The sequence below is a fragment of the Chrysemys picta genome, chromosome 2 (genome assembly GCF_011386835.1).
Source record: "Chrysemys picta bellii isolate R12L10 chromosome 2, ASM1138683v2, whole genome shotgun sequence".
Taxonomy (NCBI): domain Eukaryota; kingdom Metazoa; phylum Chordata; order Testudines; family Emydidae; genus Chrysemys; species Chrysemys picta.
In genome coordinates this window covers 133,597,530-133,616,529 of record NC_088792.1, presented here as the reverse complement: position 1 = coordinate 133,616,529, position 19,000 = coordinate 133,597,530, and the positions used below count along the sequence as shown (strand labels likewise).

The window sequence follows — 19,000 nt, the reverse complement described above, 5'->3', positions numbered from 1 at the left end:
AGTGATTACTAGAAAAACCGGCAATATTTGGCAGACTATTACTAGCCTGAAAAACTGAGGAGAAAAAATAACAAAAGGGAATGATGATGTCCATGATATTGTGAATGCATAATAGGAAAGCTTCTTTTTTTGTAAAACTCCTTCTTTTAGTGAATTTAGTATAGTCATACAATATGTTGCATTTTCCTATCAACTTAAAGTGACAGAGAAGCATTCAATTATCACTCTACTCACTCAAAATTGCAGCCAAGAATTATGTGAGGTACTATACCTATTTGAGATAATCAAGTTTTGTTTTATTAAGTGGTGTTACTAAACTACAATGATTTTATAGGCACTAAAATCTAACAGTCAGAAGTCATAAATAGTATTGTTTTAGATAAATATGTTTCTTTCATTACTAATTAGTAGTGAAGTTGAGTCTCTGTGTTATGTCTCTCTACCGCACACACACCTTTTGTTTGTATTATTTAAGATTGTAGGGTATTGCAGAACTTTTATTTTTATCAGTTGGCTTAGGCCTCAGTGCCATGGGACCCTCAAATGAACCAAAAAGTATATAGCTAATGACCGGAATATATTACTGTATTGCTCTAAAATGTTTAGTAATGAAAGCTACATGTACCCAGTTTACTATGTATATACAGGCTGCACTGACTACCTAGAGTTAAGCAATTGGAACTCAAGGTCGTATTCTGGGGGTGTTATACAAAAACTTCAAATCAATAGCTGTCAAACTGTCATCAACTGTTGGTCTACTGATGGTCTATTGATGGTCCTCAGAGTGTTTGCTGGCTATGCATGTGAAACTGGCTGTTCCTCTTTGCTTAAAGCGTTACTATTGAGGATTATGCTCTTCTTTGGAATGTTAAAAATCAATGGTTATAACCTATTTAGGAAAGTTTGAGTGAGCAAAAGGGGAGGGGGAGTGGCATTCTACATCAAAAATGGCATTACCTGTTTCCTAGTCACTGATAACTCAGAATAAAATGATCTTGTATGATTATGGATCAATGTCCTGACAGATAAAGCACAAGAAGGGTTACTAGCTGGTGTTAGCTATAGACCTCCAAATCACACAACAGAATAGGAACACTGCTTCCTTACACAACTACCCACAATAGTAGTAGGGGAAAAAATCCTGCATGATCATGGGGGACTTCAATTTGAGTGACATATGCTGGCAGTCTCATGCTACTAGTACTAAAATATTCTTGGAATTTCTAAAGATTATAGATGACAATTTCTAACTTTAAAAGTGTTGCAGCTATATTAGACCTTTCCCTACCAAATAAAGAGGACCAGATCACAGAACTAAAAGTTAATGGTATCTTGGGTGCAAGTGACCATGACATGTTCACATTTATAATGTGCAAACAGATTAAAGTTCAGATCAGTAATATATATACTTGGTGCTTTAACAGAGCCAATTTCACAAAGCTGAAAACAAATATAAGTCAAATCAGCTGGGAGGAAGTATTTAATCAGAAAAATTTGAATGATAATTGGGAATTATTTAAGAACACCTTATTAGATGTCCAAAAAACCACAATCCCACAACTGAGGAAGAAGTTTGAACTAGTTAAAAAACAGCCTGGTTTAGAGGGAAAGTGAAGGCAGTTGTAAAAAAATAATATATAACAGATAAAAGAGAGGGGAATTTGATAGTAATGAGTATAAATCAGAAGTTGGGAATTGTAGAAAATTGATAAGGGAAGCCAAGGGACACAAGGAAAAATCTATGGCCAGCAGACTTAAGGACAATAAGATGGAGCTTTTAAAATATATTAGGAACCAAAAAAATCCTGGCAACTGTATTGGTCCATTATTAGAGGGAAATGGTAGAATTATCAATAATAATGCAGAACTGACTTTCAGAAGAAAGAGAGAGAGGATGAAAGAATGGGCAAAGTTGGGAAAGATGACAAGGGAAATCTATCCCTCAGTCTCTTCCATCCTCTCAATCTCTCCTATTTAAATCCATTCTCTCCTCTCTGGAATTTTTGTCCCCTCTTCCCCTATTTTATAATAGGAAGGAAGATAAAGTGGATTGAAAAGGGTTTGGAGGGAGAGAGCACTCTACAGCTTTACACAAGGAGAAGAGCAAGCAACTTGCTCTCCATTTCTATAATACAGAATGAAAGTACATAGGGATGGTGTGGGGTTTTCCATCTCCTCTCCCTTGGTGCGGGCAGGGGTACCAATGTTATGGGGAGTAGTGAAAGAAGAGTTGTCATATACCACCACAACACTAAGACCCTTGCCCATACCAAGCAAGAGGAGCTGAAAGGCTCTGCACCGTCACAAGATGATGCAGTTCAAAAAAAGAAAATGCCATTCTGGGTGCATTAAACAGAAGTGTCAACTGTAAGACACAGGAGGTAATTGTTCCATTCTACTTGGCACTGGTGAGGCCTCAGCTGGAGTACTGTGTCAAGTTTTGCGCATCATGCGTTAGAAAAATGTGGACAAATTGGAGACAGCCCAGAGGAAAGCAACAAAAATTATAAAAGGGTTTAGAAAACCTGACCTATGAGGAAAGGTTAAAAAAGTGGCCATATTAGTCTGGAGAAAAGAAATCTGAGTAGGAACCTGATAAGTCTTCAAATATGTTAAGGGCTGTTATAAAGAGGACAGTGATCAACTGTTCTCCATGTCCACTGCAGATAGCACAAGAAGTAATGGCTTAATCTTTAGCAAGGGAGTTTCAGGTTAGATATTAGGAAAAACTTCCTAACTATAAGGGTAGTTAAGTACTGGAATAGCTTACCTAGGGATGTTGTAGAATATCTATCACTGGGGTTTTTTTAAGAACAGGCTAGACAAAATATTTGTCAGGGATGGTCTAGGTTTACTTGCTCCTGCCTCAGTGTGGGGGGATGGACGAGGTGAGCTGTCGAGGTCCCTTACAGCTGTACATTTCTATTATTCTGTGATCAATTACACACATTTGTGCAAATCTGAATGTGATTTTTGTCAGCTGGTGTTGTCAAATATTAATTTGATATACACACACACATATGCTATGCTAGTTTATATTAATAATAATATTTGTTTGAGTATTAGGCCATAGTGCCATTGGGTAGTTTTAGTTATCTTTGTGTAAAACGGATTCAGAAGCCTTCCGGCACAAGCACAAAATAAACAAAAAAATATTATTATGAGTTGCTGTTTTATGTATCTCAATGTAAAACAATTTTTAGTGAACAAGATTGATGCATTAATGTTCTCTCAAAATGAGAGAGAGAGAAGCAAACATTGGTGTAAAATGAAAAAAACAAAGAGAGGATGAAAGCAACAGATTACCATTCCTAAGGAATACCAGCTGTTTCACATTGTGCTTTGATAATATTTTTATTCTAGGTTACACTATTCAGGAGGGTGAAGAGCCCTTGCTATTGAAGATGCTCTTTCCAACCCCAACAGATTTCTTTAGGCTTTTGAAAACCTCCAAACTTTTCAAAGTTTGTAAGAAAGGGCGTGGGGTTGAGGAGGAGGTTAAAAACATTTTCCTGAAAAAATAAAATAAAACTCACTCCTAAGAGAAAAGAACAATCCCTCCACAAATTTTAGTAGGCTTAGATTCTTTCAATCCAGGAATGGTACAGAATGTACCTAAGATCGGCATCCTTCCAGCTCTAAAATCATCTAAGATGACCAACTGTTTCTAATTTGTTCCCCTCTATGTTGTTTCCTTACCTCGTTCACAACCATTCTCATTACTTGCTCATCTGAAACAATGACATAGGAAGTACAAGAGGTGTTAATCATTGGTGTTAATGAGGAGAATATTTTGCTACAGAAAGCGAATGACAAAGTTGGGAAAAAATTGATTCTCCTTACCGTTGTCTTGTAGGAATGTCAGCTCCGCTGGAGAGGAGGCCCGCAGAAGAATGAGGGAGTGTGATGGACTTACTGATGCATTGCTGTACGTGATTCAGTCTGCTCTTGGGAGCAGTGAAATTGATAGCAAGGTTTGTCATCTTTGTCTTTTTAAAAATGGAAAAGCAAGGAATAAAAAAGGAGATTTAAAAATATATTTGGTGATTGCACTGGGTACATGAGCAGGGCAGAATTTGGCCCTTAATCTCTTTGACTTTCTTTTGAGCAGTGTTTCCATATACTCTATATGACTACTCTGGAATTGTATTTGCATATGTACTGTATAGTGTGTTCTCTTTTTTTCTCTCTCTCTCTCTCCTCTTTTGTTAAATTATTAGGAAAAAATAAATGAAACTGGCTTGAGAAAGGCACCAATGCATCAACCTCTGTGCAAACTCCCACACACAAATCAGCAAATTTATCTGTGCCATCTGTTTATGAGCTACACTAACAGCTATGCACTGGTTTTTATGAGGTGGACCATGAGGAAGTACAGTGGTTGCCATTACAAGTCAACATTTGCAAACAGACACTACACAGTTAGCAGTGTTATTTCATATTCTAAATAGAAAGTGAACTGTGGATACATCTATGTGATAAATATTTGTGAGTGGTATTTTTTTTTTAATACCAGCCACTATAGGCTGGCACCAAAATACTAGGGTTGTCAATTAATCGCAGTTAACTCATGCGATTAACTCAAAAAAATTAATTGTGATTAATCACAGTTTTAATCTCACTGTTAAACAATAGAATACCAATTGAAATGTATTAAATATTTTTGGATATTTTTCTACATTTTCAAAAATATTCAATTACAACACAGAATACAAAGTATACAGTGCTCACTTTATATTACTATTTTTATTACAAATGTTTGCACTGTAAAAATGATAAACTAAAGAAATTGTATTTTCAATTCACCTCATATGAGTACTGTACTATAATCTCTTTATCATGAAAATGCAACTTACAAATGTAGATTTTGTTTTTGTTACAGAACTGCACTCAAAAACAAAACTGTGTAAAACTTTAGAGCCTACAAGTCCACTCAGCCCTACTTCTTGTTCAGCCAATCGCTCAGACAAACAAGTTTGTTTACGTTTATGGGAGATAATGCTTCCCGCTTCTTAATTATAGTGTTACCTGAAAGTGAGAACAGGCGTTCGCATGGCACTTTTGTAGCCAGCATTGCAAGGTATTTACATGCCAGATATGCTAAACATTCATATGCCCCTTCACAGTTCGGCCACCATTCCAGAGGACATGCTCCATGCTGACAACGCTCGTTAAAATAATGCATTAATTAATTTGTTACTGAACTCGTTGGAGGAAAATTGTATGTCTCTTGCTCTGTTTTACTCGCATTCTGCCATATATTTCATGTTATAGCAATCTCGGATGATGACCCAGCACATGTTTTTAGTTTTAAGAACACTTTCATTGCAAATCTGACAAAACGCAAAAAAGGTACCAATGTCAAATTTCTAAAGATAACTACAGCATTCAACCCAAGGCTTAAGAAATCTGAGCGGGATGAGGTATGGAGCACGCTTTCAGAAGTCTTAAAAGAGCAACACTCTGATGCAGAAACTACGGAACCCGAACCACCAAAAAAGAAAGTAAACCTTCTGCTGGCAGCATAGAATCATAGAATCATAGAATATCAGAGTTGGAAGGGACCTCAAGAGGTCATCTAGTCCAACCCCCTGCTCAAAGCAGGACCAATTCCCAGCTAAATCATCCCAGCCAGGGCTTTGTCAAGCCGACTCAGATGATGAAAATGAACATGCATTGATCCATACTGCTTTGGATCATTATCAAGCAGCAGCAGCAGCATGGGCACATGTCCTCTGGAATGGTGGTTGAAGCATGAAGAGACATATGAAACTTTAGCGCATGTAGCATGTACATATCTTGTGACGCTGGCTACAACAGTGCTATGCGAACACCTGTTCTCATTTTCAGGTGACACTGTAAACAAGAAGTGGGTGGCATTATCTCCTGCAAATGTAAACACACCTGTTTGTGTGAGTGATTGGCTGAACAAGAATTAGGACTGAGTGGATGTATAGGCTCTAAAGTTTTACATTGTTTTATTTTTGAATGCAGATTTTTTGTACATAATTCTACATTTGTAAGTTCAACTTTCATGATAAAGAGATTGCACTACAGCACTTGTAATGGGGGAACTGAAAATATGATTTATTTTTGTTTTTTACAGTGCAAATTTTTGTAATAAAAATAAATATAAAGTGAGCACTGTACACTTTGTATTCAGTGTTGTAATTGAAATCAATATATTTGAAAATGTAGAAAACATCAAAAATATTTAAATAAATGGTATTCTATTATTGTTTAACAGCGTGATTAATCGCAATTAATTTTTTAATTGCTTGTCAACCCTACAAAATACTTGTTTCACTTTATATGTACAGTAACTAGGAGATGATCGCAATTCTTCAGAGATGAAAGGTACGACTTAATAATTAAAAGAACTCCAAATAATTGCCAATTAAAAATTGTGATTGTGAAATCAGTATTACAGAGAAGGGAAGTGTTTTAAATTCTGTGACATGTTACTGATTATTTCACATTTCAGCACCGTGGTTGCAAGCACTAACACAGAAATGCCAATTGTATCTAATATTAGTTTCAAGTACATTTCACAGTTCATGCATGCTGTGAAGTGCTTATAACTGTACCTTTTGAATTTTCAGATTGCTAATCTGAGCAAAGTGCATGGACTTTTCCTATAGATTCAGTAGAGAAATATGGAATCTATGAAAGAAACTATGTTCCATGCAATCTTCTATGCATGCTTGTGGTAATCTACAATCAACTTACCATTAGTAAACGTTTTTATGGAAGTGATTAGTGAAGAAGCCCATCCACTAGCATCACCATCTGAAAAAGGCTCAAGAGAAAACTAGCAGCTGTGCAGTACTTGTGTAGTATCATTTTAATAATAAATAATAAATCCACCAGGGTAATTGAAGGGGGAGTCCTTCCTTCCAAAGGCCACTAAGCAGGAGTAGAGCCATTCTGTATCCTATATTACCAGCCAAAGGATGACAGTAAATTCTGCCGTCCTAGAGCCTACCTCTATGGAAAGGAAGGGCCAGGGAACCTGCAGAACTTCAGCCACACTCCTGCCCCCAAACCTCCATGTATGACAGTGTGTAACAAACCCTCATGGAACTGGGCCCATTGCTACTCAGTTGGTATGCATCCTCTGCAAAGAACTGATTAAGAAAAACAATGGATATAGTCTACATTTCAATAATGGCACAAAGTAGCTTCTAGTAGTACCAATTGTATCCCTAATTACACTGTTTATACCACCCTCCCATGTACACCTCCATGGAGGTGGAGCCAAGATTTAGATTTTTGTATATACTGATTTATTTAAAGAGCATTTCAGTTTCCTTTGAAAGGTAAGCAGGTTAACCATGTTTTCAGTCCCCAAGAAACGAAGGGCATATTTTTTTCTTACTAGGCACAGGCAAACCAAATTAGAGAAAATAAGAACTAGCCTTCAACCAAAGTCCAAATCAGATTGGGTGAGGCCTTGGAGGATTTTCACCTTCCTCTGCAGCGTGGGGCATGGGTCACTTGCTGGAGGATTCTCTGCACCTTGAGGTCTTTAAATCACGATTTGAGGACTTCAATAACTCAGACATAGGTTAGGGCAGGGGTCGGCAACGTTCGGCACGCAGCTCGCCAGGGTAAGCACCATAGCGGGCCGGGCCAGTTTATTTACCTGCTGACGCGGCAGGTTCGGCCGATCGCGGCCTCCACTGGCCACGGTTCGCCGTTCCGGGCCAATGGGGGCGGCGGGAAGCGGCGCGGACCGAAGGATGTGCTGGCCGCGTCTTCCCACCGCCCCCATTGGCCCAGAACGGCGAACCGTGGCCAGTGGGGGCCGCGATCGGCCGAACCTGCTGCGTCAGCAGGTAAATAAACTGGCCCGGCCCGCTAGGGTGCTTACCCTGGTGAGCCGCGTGCCGAATGTTGCCGACCCCTGGGCTAGGAGTTTGTTACAGGAGTGGGTGGGTGAGATTCTGTGGCCTGCATTGTGCAGGAAGTTAGACTAGATGATCATAATGTCCCTTCTGATCTTAAAGTCTATGAGTCTAAATTTGTTTTTGAGATTTGAAGTTCTGTTAAATTTTCCCCATCATTTTTTTTCTATAATGGGCCCTACTCCATTTCCAGGTTCCATCTAGGATCATACACAGAAAGGCCAAAATACCATGAGAGAGAGGGGCTATTCCTAAAGTATTTTCAACTTGAGTGGAAGCAGGAAAAACATTGCAGACTCCAGAGGGATAGATCGTTTATAAGCATATTAAATTATGGGTACTCTTGCAAACCAAAACTCAGAACCACTTAAGGTTTTCTCACTACTGCTTCTCATAGAATGACACAAGAAATAAATGCTGTTAGAAATAATAGCATCATTTTTCTTTTTACTAGGTGGGGCTGAAATCAGTGTGCATTCTGTGCTTGTGTAGATCTTGTTTACCATATTTTTGCCTCTGCTACTCTCTCATGTTGAATTCAGCATGAAATTCAGAACCAGAGTAACAATGTTATTTTAAAACATTGTCCAGAGCTCTATTCCTCACTAAAAAGATCCTGCCAAGTTTTCTAAACCTTTCAAACAGTGATTGTCTAGGGAGTGCTTAGAAACAAACAGAAAAGAATATCTTTGTACAAATGTAGGGTTACCATTCGTACGGATTCACCCGGACATGTCATCCTTTTTGTGCTAAAAATATCGTTCGGGGGGAATTTGTAAAGCACTCAAAATGTCCGGGATTTCCCCCCTCCCCCGGCAGAGCAGAGCGAGAGGCTGGGAGGGCTGCAGGAAAGTCCCGGGCTGGACTCAGGAGCAGCTGTAGAGGAGCTCCGCCCTGCATTCTGAGCAAGTGTATCAGCACAAAGTGCAGCCCTCCCCTTTTGCAACTGGGAGCGGTTTCTGCCATGCAGCGTAGCAAAACGGGAGCGAGAGCACTTTGTGCTAATACAAGGGCAGCTCTCCCCTGCAGCCCGGTCCGGCAGCACTGTGCAGGGCCAGGGACCGGGTTTTGTTGTGCTGGGGAGCGCAGCCACGTGTCCGGCTGGCACAGAGCCCAACACTCTGTTCTGAGCAGCAGGGTAAGGGGGCCAGGGGGCAGGAGAAGGGGCAGGGAGGTTCTGGAGGGGGCAGTCAAGAAACGGGGGGGGGCTTTTGGGGGGGAGTGGAGAAAGTTTTGGGCAGTCAGGGTACAGGTAGGGGGTAGGGTCCTGGGGGGCAGTTGGGGGGGTCTTAGGAGGGGGCAGTTAGGGGACAAGGAACAGGGAGTCTTAGGTAGGGGGTGGGGTTCTGGAGGGCAGTTAGGAACAGGGGTCCCAGGAGGGGGCAGTCAGGGGACAAGGAGCGGGGGGGTGGGGGGCTGGGAGTTCTGGGGGGGAGCAGTCAGGGGGCAGGAGTGGGGAGAGGGATCGGAGCAGTCAGGGGACAGGGAGCAGAGGGGTTTAGATGGGTTGCGAGTTCTGGGGGGGGGCTGTCAGGGGGCAGGAGTGCGGAGAGGGATCGGAGCAGTCAGGGGACAGGGAGCAGAGGGGTTTAGATGGGTTGGGAGTTCTGGGGGGGGCTGTCAGGGGGTGGGCAGTGGTTGGATGGGGCGTGGGAGTCCCAGGGGTCTGTCTGGGGGTGGGGGTGTGGATAAGGGTTGGGGCAGTCAGGGGACAAGAGGCAGGGAGGCTTAGATAGGGAGTGGAGTCCTGGGGGGCAGTTAGGGGCAGGGGTCCCAGGAGGGGGCAGTCAGGGGACAAGGAACGGGGGGAGGGTTGGGGGTTCTGGGGGGGCGGGAAGTGGGAGGGGCGGGGCTAGGGCGGGGCTCCTCCCGTCCTCTTTTTTGCTTGCTGAAATATGGTAACCCTATACAAATGTATGTGCAAAGATTGATTATGTTCCTCCGTTCAATATACACACCTAAAAAGGGAGAGGTTTTTTAGCCTTTTTCTCTTTTTCTCTTCCTTTTTAGACCGTTGAAAACTGTGTATGCATTTTGAGGAACCTCTCATACAGGCTCGCTGCAGAAACATCTCAGGGACAGCAGATGGGAACAGATGAACTCGATGGGTTACTGTGTGGTGATGCTAATGGCAAAGATGCAGAGAGTTCAGGTTGTTGGGGCAAGAAGAAGAAGAAAAAGAAATCCCAAGATCAGGTAATGGAAGTTACTTTCAGCAACAAGAATAAGTGCCTATCAGTGAGATAGGCAGAGTTAATATATTGTGTTTGTGAGTATGTGATAAAAAATGTGTAGAGGGATCTCCTAAATAATTATAAACTGCTTAGAAATTAATGGTAAGCCATTTATAATTAATTGTGAAACTCCTAAAATACAAACATAATTTAGCTCACTTTATGGCCCCTTTCCATTGCTTGTGTAAAGGGACCATAGTGCCAAGTAAAATCAGGCCCATATGTGTTCATTTGCTTGGATGTCCTGTAGGCCATAGTTCTGCACTGAAGAAAAGATTCTAGTCAGAGACATTCATTTACGCCACAATTTCCAAAAAGGACTGTATCACAACTATCACAAAACAGTTCTTCCAAGATCTAACTGCATTTGGCTACACAGAATTTGTACCATTATCTGTAATAGTACTACCAAACAACTTCCAATGATTGTATAATTGCTTCTGTTTTCACGTAGTGGGACTGTTGAAAGAGCTGCTGAAGTGAACAGCAGCAACTGGAGAGGCAGGCAGAACACATCGTTTTCTGCCATTCCCAACCCTAAAACTTTTAGCTGAGGGCGAGGATTGACTCCATAACTTTATAATATTGTCTCTGAATGTACAAGGCTTTTCTTAAGAGAGAATTTGTCCATTTGATTATAGTATTCCATCTGTATTTATGTGAGCTAAAATTAGTTATGATTCAGGAATAAATGGTCAGCAATGTCCATAAGTGTCACGATTACAAGGGTAACTTCCTTTCTCTCCCCTTTATGGACTCTCTGAGTGCTCCCCATCAGGTGTCAAATTTTTTGCCTTTACCTATCCTGGAATGGAATCATACAATTCTCCCACTCCTAGCCCAGGGCCTGGCCACAGTACACCGTGTATCAACTGTTCTTATCCTGCAGGCCCAACTGAGTTTGGGCACCTGTAGTTCTTCCCTTCAGGAGTCTGTGACCAGTTATGTACAGTGATTACACAGCCTTCTTAAAACAGAAGTTGTGTGTATTTTATTCGTAAGGACAAAGCTTTTAGAGAAAAGGGATTTTAAAACAACAAACAGCATACACGCATGTCTATCTTATCTAAAGGCATAGCATCTTCTGGTGGTAACCTGGGCATTCCTAACTTCTTCAGATACCTTCAGCAAGGTGCTGTGCCTCAATCTGGTTCCCCACAACAACAACTACCACCCCTCCATTGAGAGAGAGTCCCTTTTAAACCATGCTATAGTTCCCTTGTTCTACTGTGTTCCCAGGTTTTGTAGCTTCTGATCAAAACTCGTCCTGCAGACTCAGCACAAGATGGAGCCAGAGTTCCCAGAGACAATGGTTCGGGCATTGTACCTTAGCAACTCTCATGTGTTTACTCAGCAGAGGCTTATTTGAGCCATTCATTTCCTTCCTGCCTGTTTTTTTTTCCAGACAAACTCCTGTTGAATTAATTCAATATATTCATAAATTACCACAGGGCTGTTCCAAATATGTCACAATGAAGATTTAGCTATTGGAAGTAGTTGAGCATTGACATACTTGCACTGTCTGCTGAAAGATTACCTCTAGATGTTGAGAGAAAACCAAAAAAGTATTGTGACTAAGAAGGGGAACAAATGGAAAAGACTCTCCAGCTCATATTTCAGTGTGGCTAGCAACATCTGTAGACTGTGAAATTTAACTCAAGTAATTCAACATGCCCAAATATTTAAGTTGCTCCATTTTATTTTTTAGCAAAGTTAAATTTTAAATTTATTTGTTACCTCCTACTTTTGTTCTTTATTGTATTTCACTGAGAAATAGATTACAACTCAGTAAGTCTGAGAAGGGCTGACAGAATATTATTACCATGAAGGCCTCTGTAATATTACTGTTGCTCAGTGCTACTACTGAGCATATGTAGTGAGACAGTGAAATTGGGTAGTGGAATGTGAAGTTTTTAATGATGGCAGAAGGGAACTTTTTCCACTTCTCTTCAGAATTGTTTTCCCATACAACCATTTATTTATGTTTCAAAAGGATCTTTGTAGAACAGTACACAATTGAATATACCTGAGGTTATACAAGTAAATGATCTAGAGGTACAGAAAATATACTTGCGAATATAAAGGTAAATTGTATTAATGGGAAATAACAGTCTAAATTACTGTTGTTTAATGAGTCAATTTTGGAGTAAAATTCAAGCCCTGAAAAACATATTAAAAACAAAGTTAAACTACTGGTAGGATTCTAATTTCACCCATACTGATGTAATAAATATTCCAATAGTCAAACAGCTTTTATTTTGTATTGACTTTTGTCAGGGATTTTATATGCTAGAATATAATGCAAGAAAGTGTTACAAAAATGACAAAGGAAAAATAGTTGCCTTATGTCATATACATTTTATAGCTGGGCCTCATATTCCATCTAGAATAAACTCAGCATCCTTGTTCCTAATCTTTGACAGTGTCGATATATTAGATGAAGTGTTATTGTACTTGCACTTCTCAGATTCCTGAACTATTTAAACGCAGTATAGTAATTAAGGATGAAATGAAAAGCCTTAATTCTGAAGTTTCTGGGATTAGGTGGTTTACACAAACCCTTTATCATTTTAACAAGGGTTTGTACATTTATTTTCCTTTAATTTTCATTATTTTAAAAGAAGAAAAACTTTGAATCCTTGTTAGATCTTGTGACACAGTGCTAGCAGTAGCTCTCTGATCACGATGTTTCTGCAGCACAGAGAAGACTGTAGGTTTAATTGGAATCAATCATCCTGTTGCTGGTGGGGTTACTGACACTGGTTGGCAATTGTTGAGCTACTGAGGCAGTTGATTCGGTAACGGAGAGGATATATAATTGGGAGGAACAGGAAGTAAAGAGGGAGCTCCGAGGGCGAGCTGAGTGGAATAGTGAAGCTGTGTGAATGGCCTCCTTCTGTACACCTGTGCTATGTCCTGTCCTGTTTAGAAACAGAGGATTAAAGGTGTGACTGAGAGACCACAAAAACAGGCTAGGCATTGCTACTCACTGGGTAACTGAAGAGGCGCCCTGTGACTGGGATTGTAACTCTCTCGGTCGAGAGGTGACCTGTATGAGGGCTGGGGGATCCGGGCATAATGGAGGAGATGCTGCGCTGGTTGTGGGGCAACAACAAGAGATAGAGAAAACCTAGCAGGCAGAGAGGCAGGTGTTTCTGGGTTGGCAGGTAGAGCAGGAATGAGCATTACCAGACTTTATCCAAGAGCAGTCTCAGTTACAGCAGCAGCTCCTGCACTGGTTGGTGAGTTCCTATGAGGGAACTGGAAATTGGATAGTGGGCCTGGGGCTATGTAAGAAGGCCCCAGGGATGATCCTGGTGCCTTTTTGTTAATTTTTGAGCAGGTAGCTATCCATGCTGGATGGGACAAGAGTACTTTGGCACTATGACTTGCCCCCTACCTGACCGATGAGGCTCAGGTGGCTTACGAGTACCAAGCCAAAGACTATGCCATGCTGAAGGCTGCTATTCTGGACAGGATGGGCCTGTCATCGAAGAAATAGTGTCACAAATTTAGAGCTGCCAGATGGAACTGCAGGATACATCCCTAGGCGTTTGTGCAAAAATTATCAGACTGGGCCAATCAGAAGCCAGATAGACAGGCACAGAGGCAATAATAGACTCAATTATTCTTGAGCAGTTTACACAAAGCCTCCCCAAGGCTGTAAGAGTTTGGGTTCAAAGCCATCAGCCAGAATTGCGAGAGGACACTGTAAAATTAACAGAGGAGTATGTGGAAACAGACCTTCCACGAAAAGAGCTTCATCCCCCTACATCAAGGGAGGGGGGAAAGAACTTTGAGGAATCCCATTCATCGAAGCCCGGGAAGGAAATACAAGAGGCAAACAAGAATGCCCCTAGCACTAATTCAGTGGTTTGTTACCAATGTGGTGGCAAAGAACATACAAAGGAAGACTGCCCATACATGGACTATAGGTTTGTGGAGTTATGTGGGTGCACTGGTGTAAAAGGCAGGCCTAGGATAAAGACAATTCCCATCAAAGTAGGCTGGAGAACCACAAAGGGCATGGTGGATTTGACAGCCACATGTTGCCTCATACAAAGTACATTGGTTAGATTGCAGTGACAACAGAAGGGGATGATGATAGCAATCCATTGTGTACCTGCGGAAAAGTAGACTTACCCTGTGGCAGTTGTCCAGCTGGAAATGGAAGGAAAGTTTAAGTGTCAGAGACTGGATGTGGTAAAGTCGTTGCCCTATGCAGTGATGATAGGAACTGACTAGATTCTTATTTCCCTTATGTAAAAAGAGCAGAGGACACAGAGAAAGACCCCAATGATGAGGTCTGTGTAAAGTTAACTCTCCAGGGGCACTGTTTAATGACCCTAGGCATATCACAACAAGTGCAGAGAGAATCGACAAGAAGTACTTGAGAAGGGGGCAACAGATCCAGGAGTGATAGATCAGAAACATCTAATGGAGAAGGAGGGCAGAAGATCCTCGGACTCACTGGAGGAGAAAGCCATGGGCAAATCCTTGGAAGAAAGACCTACTGAGGAGAGAGACAAGAGTCCTGCTAATGAGGCCTTGGCGGGTGAACCCAGATAGTCTCAAGCCTATGGCAAGATAAGTCGGGGAAGAGAGGTATCACAATATTGAGGCTCTGAAAGGACAACTTACTGAAGTAGATACAAGCCAGGAGCAAAAGAAGCTAGAGGAGAGGGCCTTGGAATGTGATTGCTGTGATGACTTATGGGCTGAGATGGAACTGTGGAAGAAACTTCCACCCTCTGAGTGTACTTTTATGAGTGGAAGGCAGGAGACCCTCACTGGTAGCCCATGCAAGGCCAGTCTGAAAGGGGCTAGGAAGCCCTAGTAGAACCCCAAATCTGTAAAAAGGATAGGGCTTGGATGCTGAAGAAGACCTCCCATGGAGGCAAGGAAAGGTCTCAATTGAAATAAGGGTGGAGGTATGTGACAGGGTGTTAGCTGTAGTACCCTGATCACTGAGATTGCTGCAGCACAGAAAAGGCTGCAGGCTTAATTGGAATAAATAAACCTGTTGCTGGTGAAGATTACTGACACTAGGTGGCAATGAGGCAGTTGGCTACGTAACAGGGAGGACATATAATTGGGAGGAATAGGAAGTAAAGAGGGCACTCAGAGAGTGAGCTGGGTGAATGAGAAAATCTGTGTGAAGGACCTCCTACTGGGTACCTTTTCTCTATCTTGTCCTTGATGAAAACAGGGATTAAAGGTGCATGTGATGGAAAAGAAACAGACTATGTGTGTTTGTGCCTGAGACACCACAAAAACAGGCTAGGCAGTGCTTCTCACTTGGTAGCTGAAGATGCACCCTGTGACAGACCCTAACTGAAATTTTATTAGGTTTAATTTCAAGGGACTCTGTGTGGTTCAGCTTGAACACTGGATCTGCAGAGATCTCACTAGAAAACTCACAAGACACAAGTTTCTTTAAGGATAATTCAGAACACATTAAAAATGCTTAGAGGACCAAAGAAGTTCAGTGCATGACCTGCATTAAAAGGCATGGTTCAAAAAACTTCAGTTGACCCATGCCTTGTGAATCATTGACACAATAATCTGGAGCAGCTCCTAAAAATATATAATAATCTACTGCATTGATTACAATTGGGATATGATTAAATATGTCAGTGGGAGATTGCATATCTCAGATGTGGTAGGAATTTCAAAAGCACCTACATGACTTAGGAACACAAGTCTGAGTGAAAATCTATAGGATTTGTATTCCTAAATCACCTTGGCAATTTTGGAAATCCCACACACAGTGAGATTCACTATCTCTTTTGTAAATACATTCATTAGAAAGCATGTCTATGTTTTCAGTAGGACTTTTATTATACAGATGTCATACGGATGTGTAACACCTATGTACTTCCTGAATTAATGTAACCACAGATGGGTACAACCCCATCAATCTCAATGTGCTTGTGCCCACTCACATCACCAGTGAATTTGACACATTCTATAAAAGTGCATTTTAAATCAGTCATTTTTAAGTTAAGAAATAAAGGAAAAACTGTAAACTGCAACTATGTGTTTTGATTTTTTGTCATGACACATTCTACCTAATTCACAGCACCCCATAGTCTACATAGTTTTCAAGACAGACTAGGTTATATCAAGGCTACATTATAAGTCAGATCAGAGAACTGACTGCAAAGCTAGGGAGAAGTTACATATATATTGAAGTAGAATGCAATGATCAACTCCTAAACTAGTTGTTCGTGGCTGACCCTTCATTCATACAGATCCCCAGAAGTCTAATAATTTTTTTCTGTATTTATAAAAGAATCTCAAATACTTTACAGACAGAAACAGATCCTCGGGTCTTGTAAATTGGTGAAGCTCCATTGATTTTAATGCATTTCAAAAGCATTGATTGCAGTGCAGCTCTGCCGATTTAGAATAGCTGAGGTTTTGGCCCGCTGTATAAATATAAATACAGCATTCATGTCATCCACTGTTGAGATGTTGACTCCATTTTGTACCTTCAACAGTATGCAGAAAGGTTTAGAAAAATAAATTACATGGATTAGAATATGGATGGGATAGAAGATCTAACACCTCTATTCTTGTGAAAATACTAAGCAGTCAGGACCTCCGTTTTATATTGTATCACTTTTTCTGAATCATAGTTCCACTGACACTGGCCAGTGTCACCATGCTGGGATATTGGTCATTACTGAGTCAAAAGGTGAGAATGCCTCCTTCTAAATCACAAGCATGGCTTTACGTCAGTTTTCACACATTGATTACCATGCGATGTCCTAGGCAACTTTTTTTTCCAATCCGGGGAAGAGTGGTTTGTAAATCTTATGATAATAGAATTCTTCAACACTTGAGCAAAGCTTTAGAGACGCCCATGGGTAAACTAATGATCTCTTCACATGATTGAGGAATGTTTCATTTAGTGTGTAGAACAAGATCTTTGATACTTACCTTTACCCTCTTAACCCTTTAGTGAAGTTAAATATGGTGACAAATATGTCTTGGAAAGGATAATATCGGAGCACAATAATAGTGTTTGGGTACATGTGTCTCACAGTGTACCTGATTTGTAAAGCTGTTTATTTGTGTTGCTATCTTTGCCTATTCCATTTATTAATGAATCTCTAAACAATAAATAAAATTCCATGAACATTTTCTCCTAGGTTAAGATTGTATCATCTTGTTCCTGCATTTCACACTAGCACAAATAACCTTGCAGCATTGATTACCGTTACATTCTTTTCAGAATTCTTTATACCGTAGATGTTCCCTCTAGATCGTCTTTTTTTTTTTTCAGGAGCACAGTTAATCTAACATTTTTAGCTGGATCCGTTAATACCTATATTATTCTGCTTGCCCTCAGATATACTTTTTCTATTTCTATAATCATTCATTATCAGCACACAGCAGGGCGAAGGCCTCTGCAGAACTACTCTTGTCCATCAAACTGAATGGTTTAATATCCTTTTTATAAAAATAAAATTATACTCACTAGACTGTTATACAGCGAGAGAATAGATTATACTTGCTTCAGCACTTAGATAGTAAGGCGATAGGCACCCTGAAATACCTTAGATAGATTGGTATTTAATATTTCTAATAATGTGTCGCAAGTTTTTTCTACTTTTAACCTTGACAACACTGCCTACCCTGGCATTAAATACCTATTCTCAGAATCTCACATGTAGTTCCTATCTTTCTGGCAAAGCAAGACTAGGGAGGACAGAGTGAGCACCATGCAACACTCATTAAGACCATTCCATAATCCCCTTGACTGCTGTTGACTGTACCAAACATGTCTTAAAATGTCATTGATTTAAATAGAATGTTAGTGGATGATGGCATATGTGATAGAGAACTATCAGCAAGAGTTTTAATCAGCCTGGTAAATTTCTTTCAACGCACCCTCCTACATTAACCGTCTGAGCTGTTTTTGAAAGTGAGAGATCTAGCCTAATAGGGTACTGTATAAAACCTAGTCTTTACCTGTTGACAGTGCTAACACTATCCCAAGCTCAAAGTACATTTTACAGCGATTTTTAATCCCAATTACTTTACAAAAAAATAAAGGTGACAACTCAGCTATATCCTCCACGTCAGCCTTGTTATAGAATCATAGAACTTTAAGGGACCGCGAGAGGTCAGCTAGTCCAGTCCCCTGCAGTCATTGTTGTCTAGAAGACCATGCTTGACAGGTGTTTGTCTGATCTTATGTAACACAGTGGTTCTCAACCATGGGTATGTGTAACCTTGGGGATACACAGAGGTTTTCCCATGTGGGACATGAGTTTATAACCACCAGGCTATAGACTTATTTGCATACTTGTGCACTCTTGCTCTCTCGGTCCAAATTACTCTTTAAGGGAGAGAGAACACATACTCCTCTCATTGGTGGCTCCCTGCCTAGTATGCTGGCGTTTATGAATCACAGTCTAAGGTGTCTATCTCTCCCCACTTGTTGTACAGGAACTTAGGTGCCTAACTCATGCTTTGTGATTTTCTAGGTGTCTAAAAGTTGGGCATTGTGATGCTGAGCATTATACTGCCTAACTCCTTCTGTGCATTCAGGCCCTAATCCCTTGAACACACAGTATTTTACAACCTGTGAAACCTGAAAGAAAAGAACATAAAATAATAGAGCACAATATAAATACAGTTAATTACTCAGCAACCTTATCTTGTCATTGGACAGAGTTGGCACGAACTGTAGATTGTTTCTAATGGATTGTTCACATGAGAATGTTCATTCTTAATTTACCGTTTCTGAAAAATTCTCGAGTCCAAACCCACATTATTTTTCTTCAGGCTCCAATTAATTACTTGGATCTCATAAATGGCCTTAGTGATTTACTTCTTCACTAACAT

At 40.6% G+C, this 19,000-nt stretch overlaps 1 protein-coding gene across 8 annotated transcripts in view; it reads left to right on the top strand.

The window, feature by feature from the left end:
* The window catches only part of CTNND2 (catenin delta 2), a 1,171,885-nt gene that overhangs the window by 1,020,660 nt on the left and 132,225 nt on the right, over nt 1-19,000 (top strand). For all 8 annotated transcript variants that reach the window (XM_008164383.4, XM_008164381.4, XM_065584231.1 and 5 more), the window contains 2 exons: nt 3,857-3,974; nt 9,918-10,103. In XM_008164383.4, coding sequence (XP_008162605.2) covers nt 3,857-3,974; nt 9,918-10,103 — 304 coding nt within the window. The remainder of the gene's footprint in view (nt 1-3,856; nt 3,975-9,917; nt 10,104-19,000) is intronic.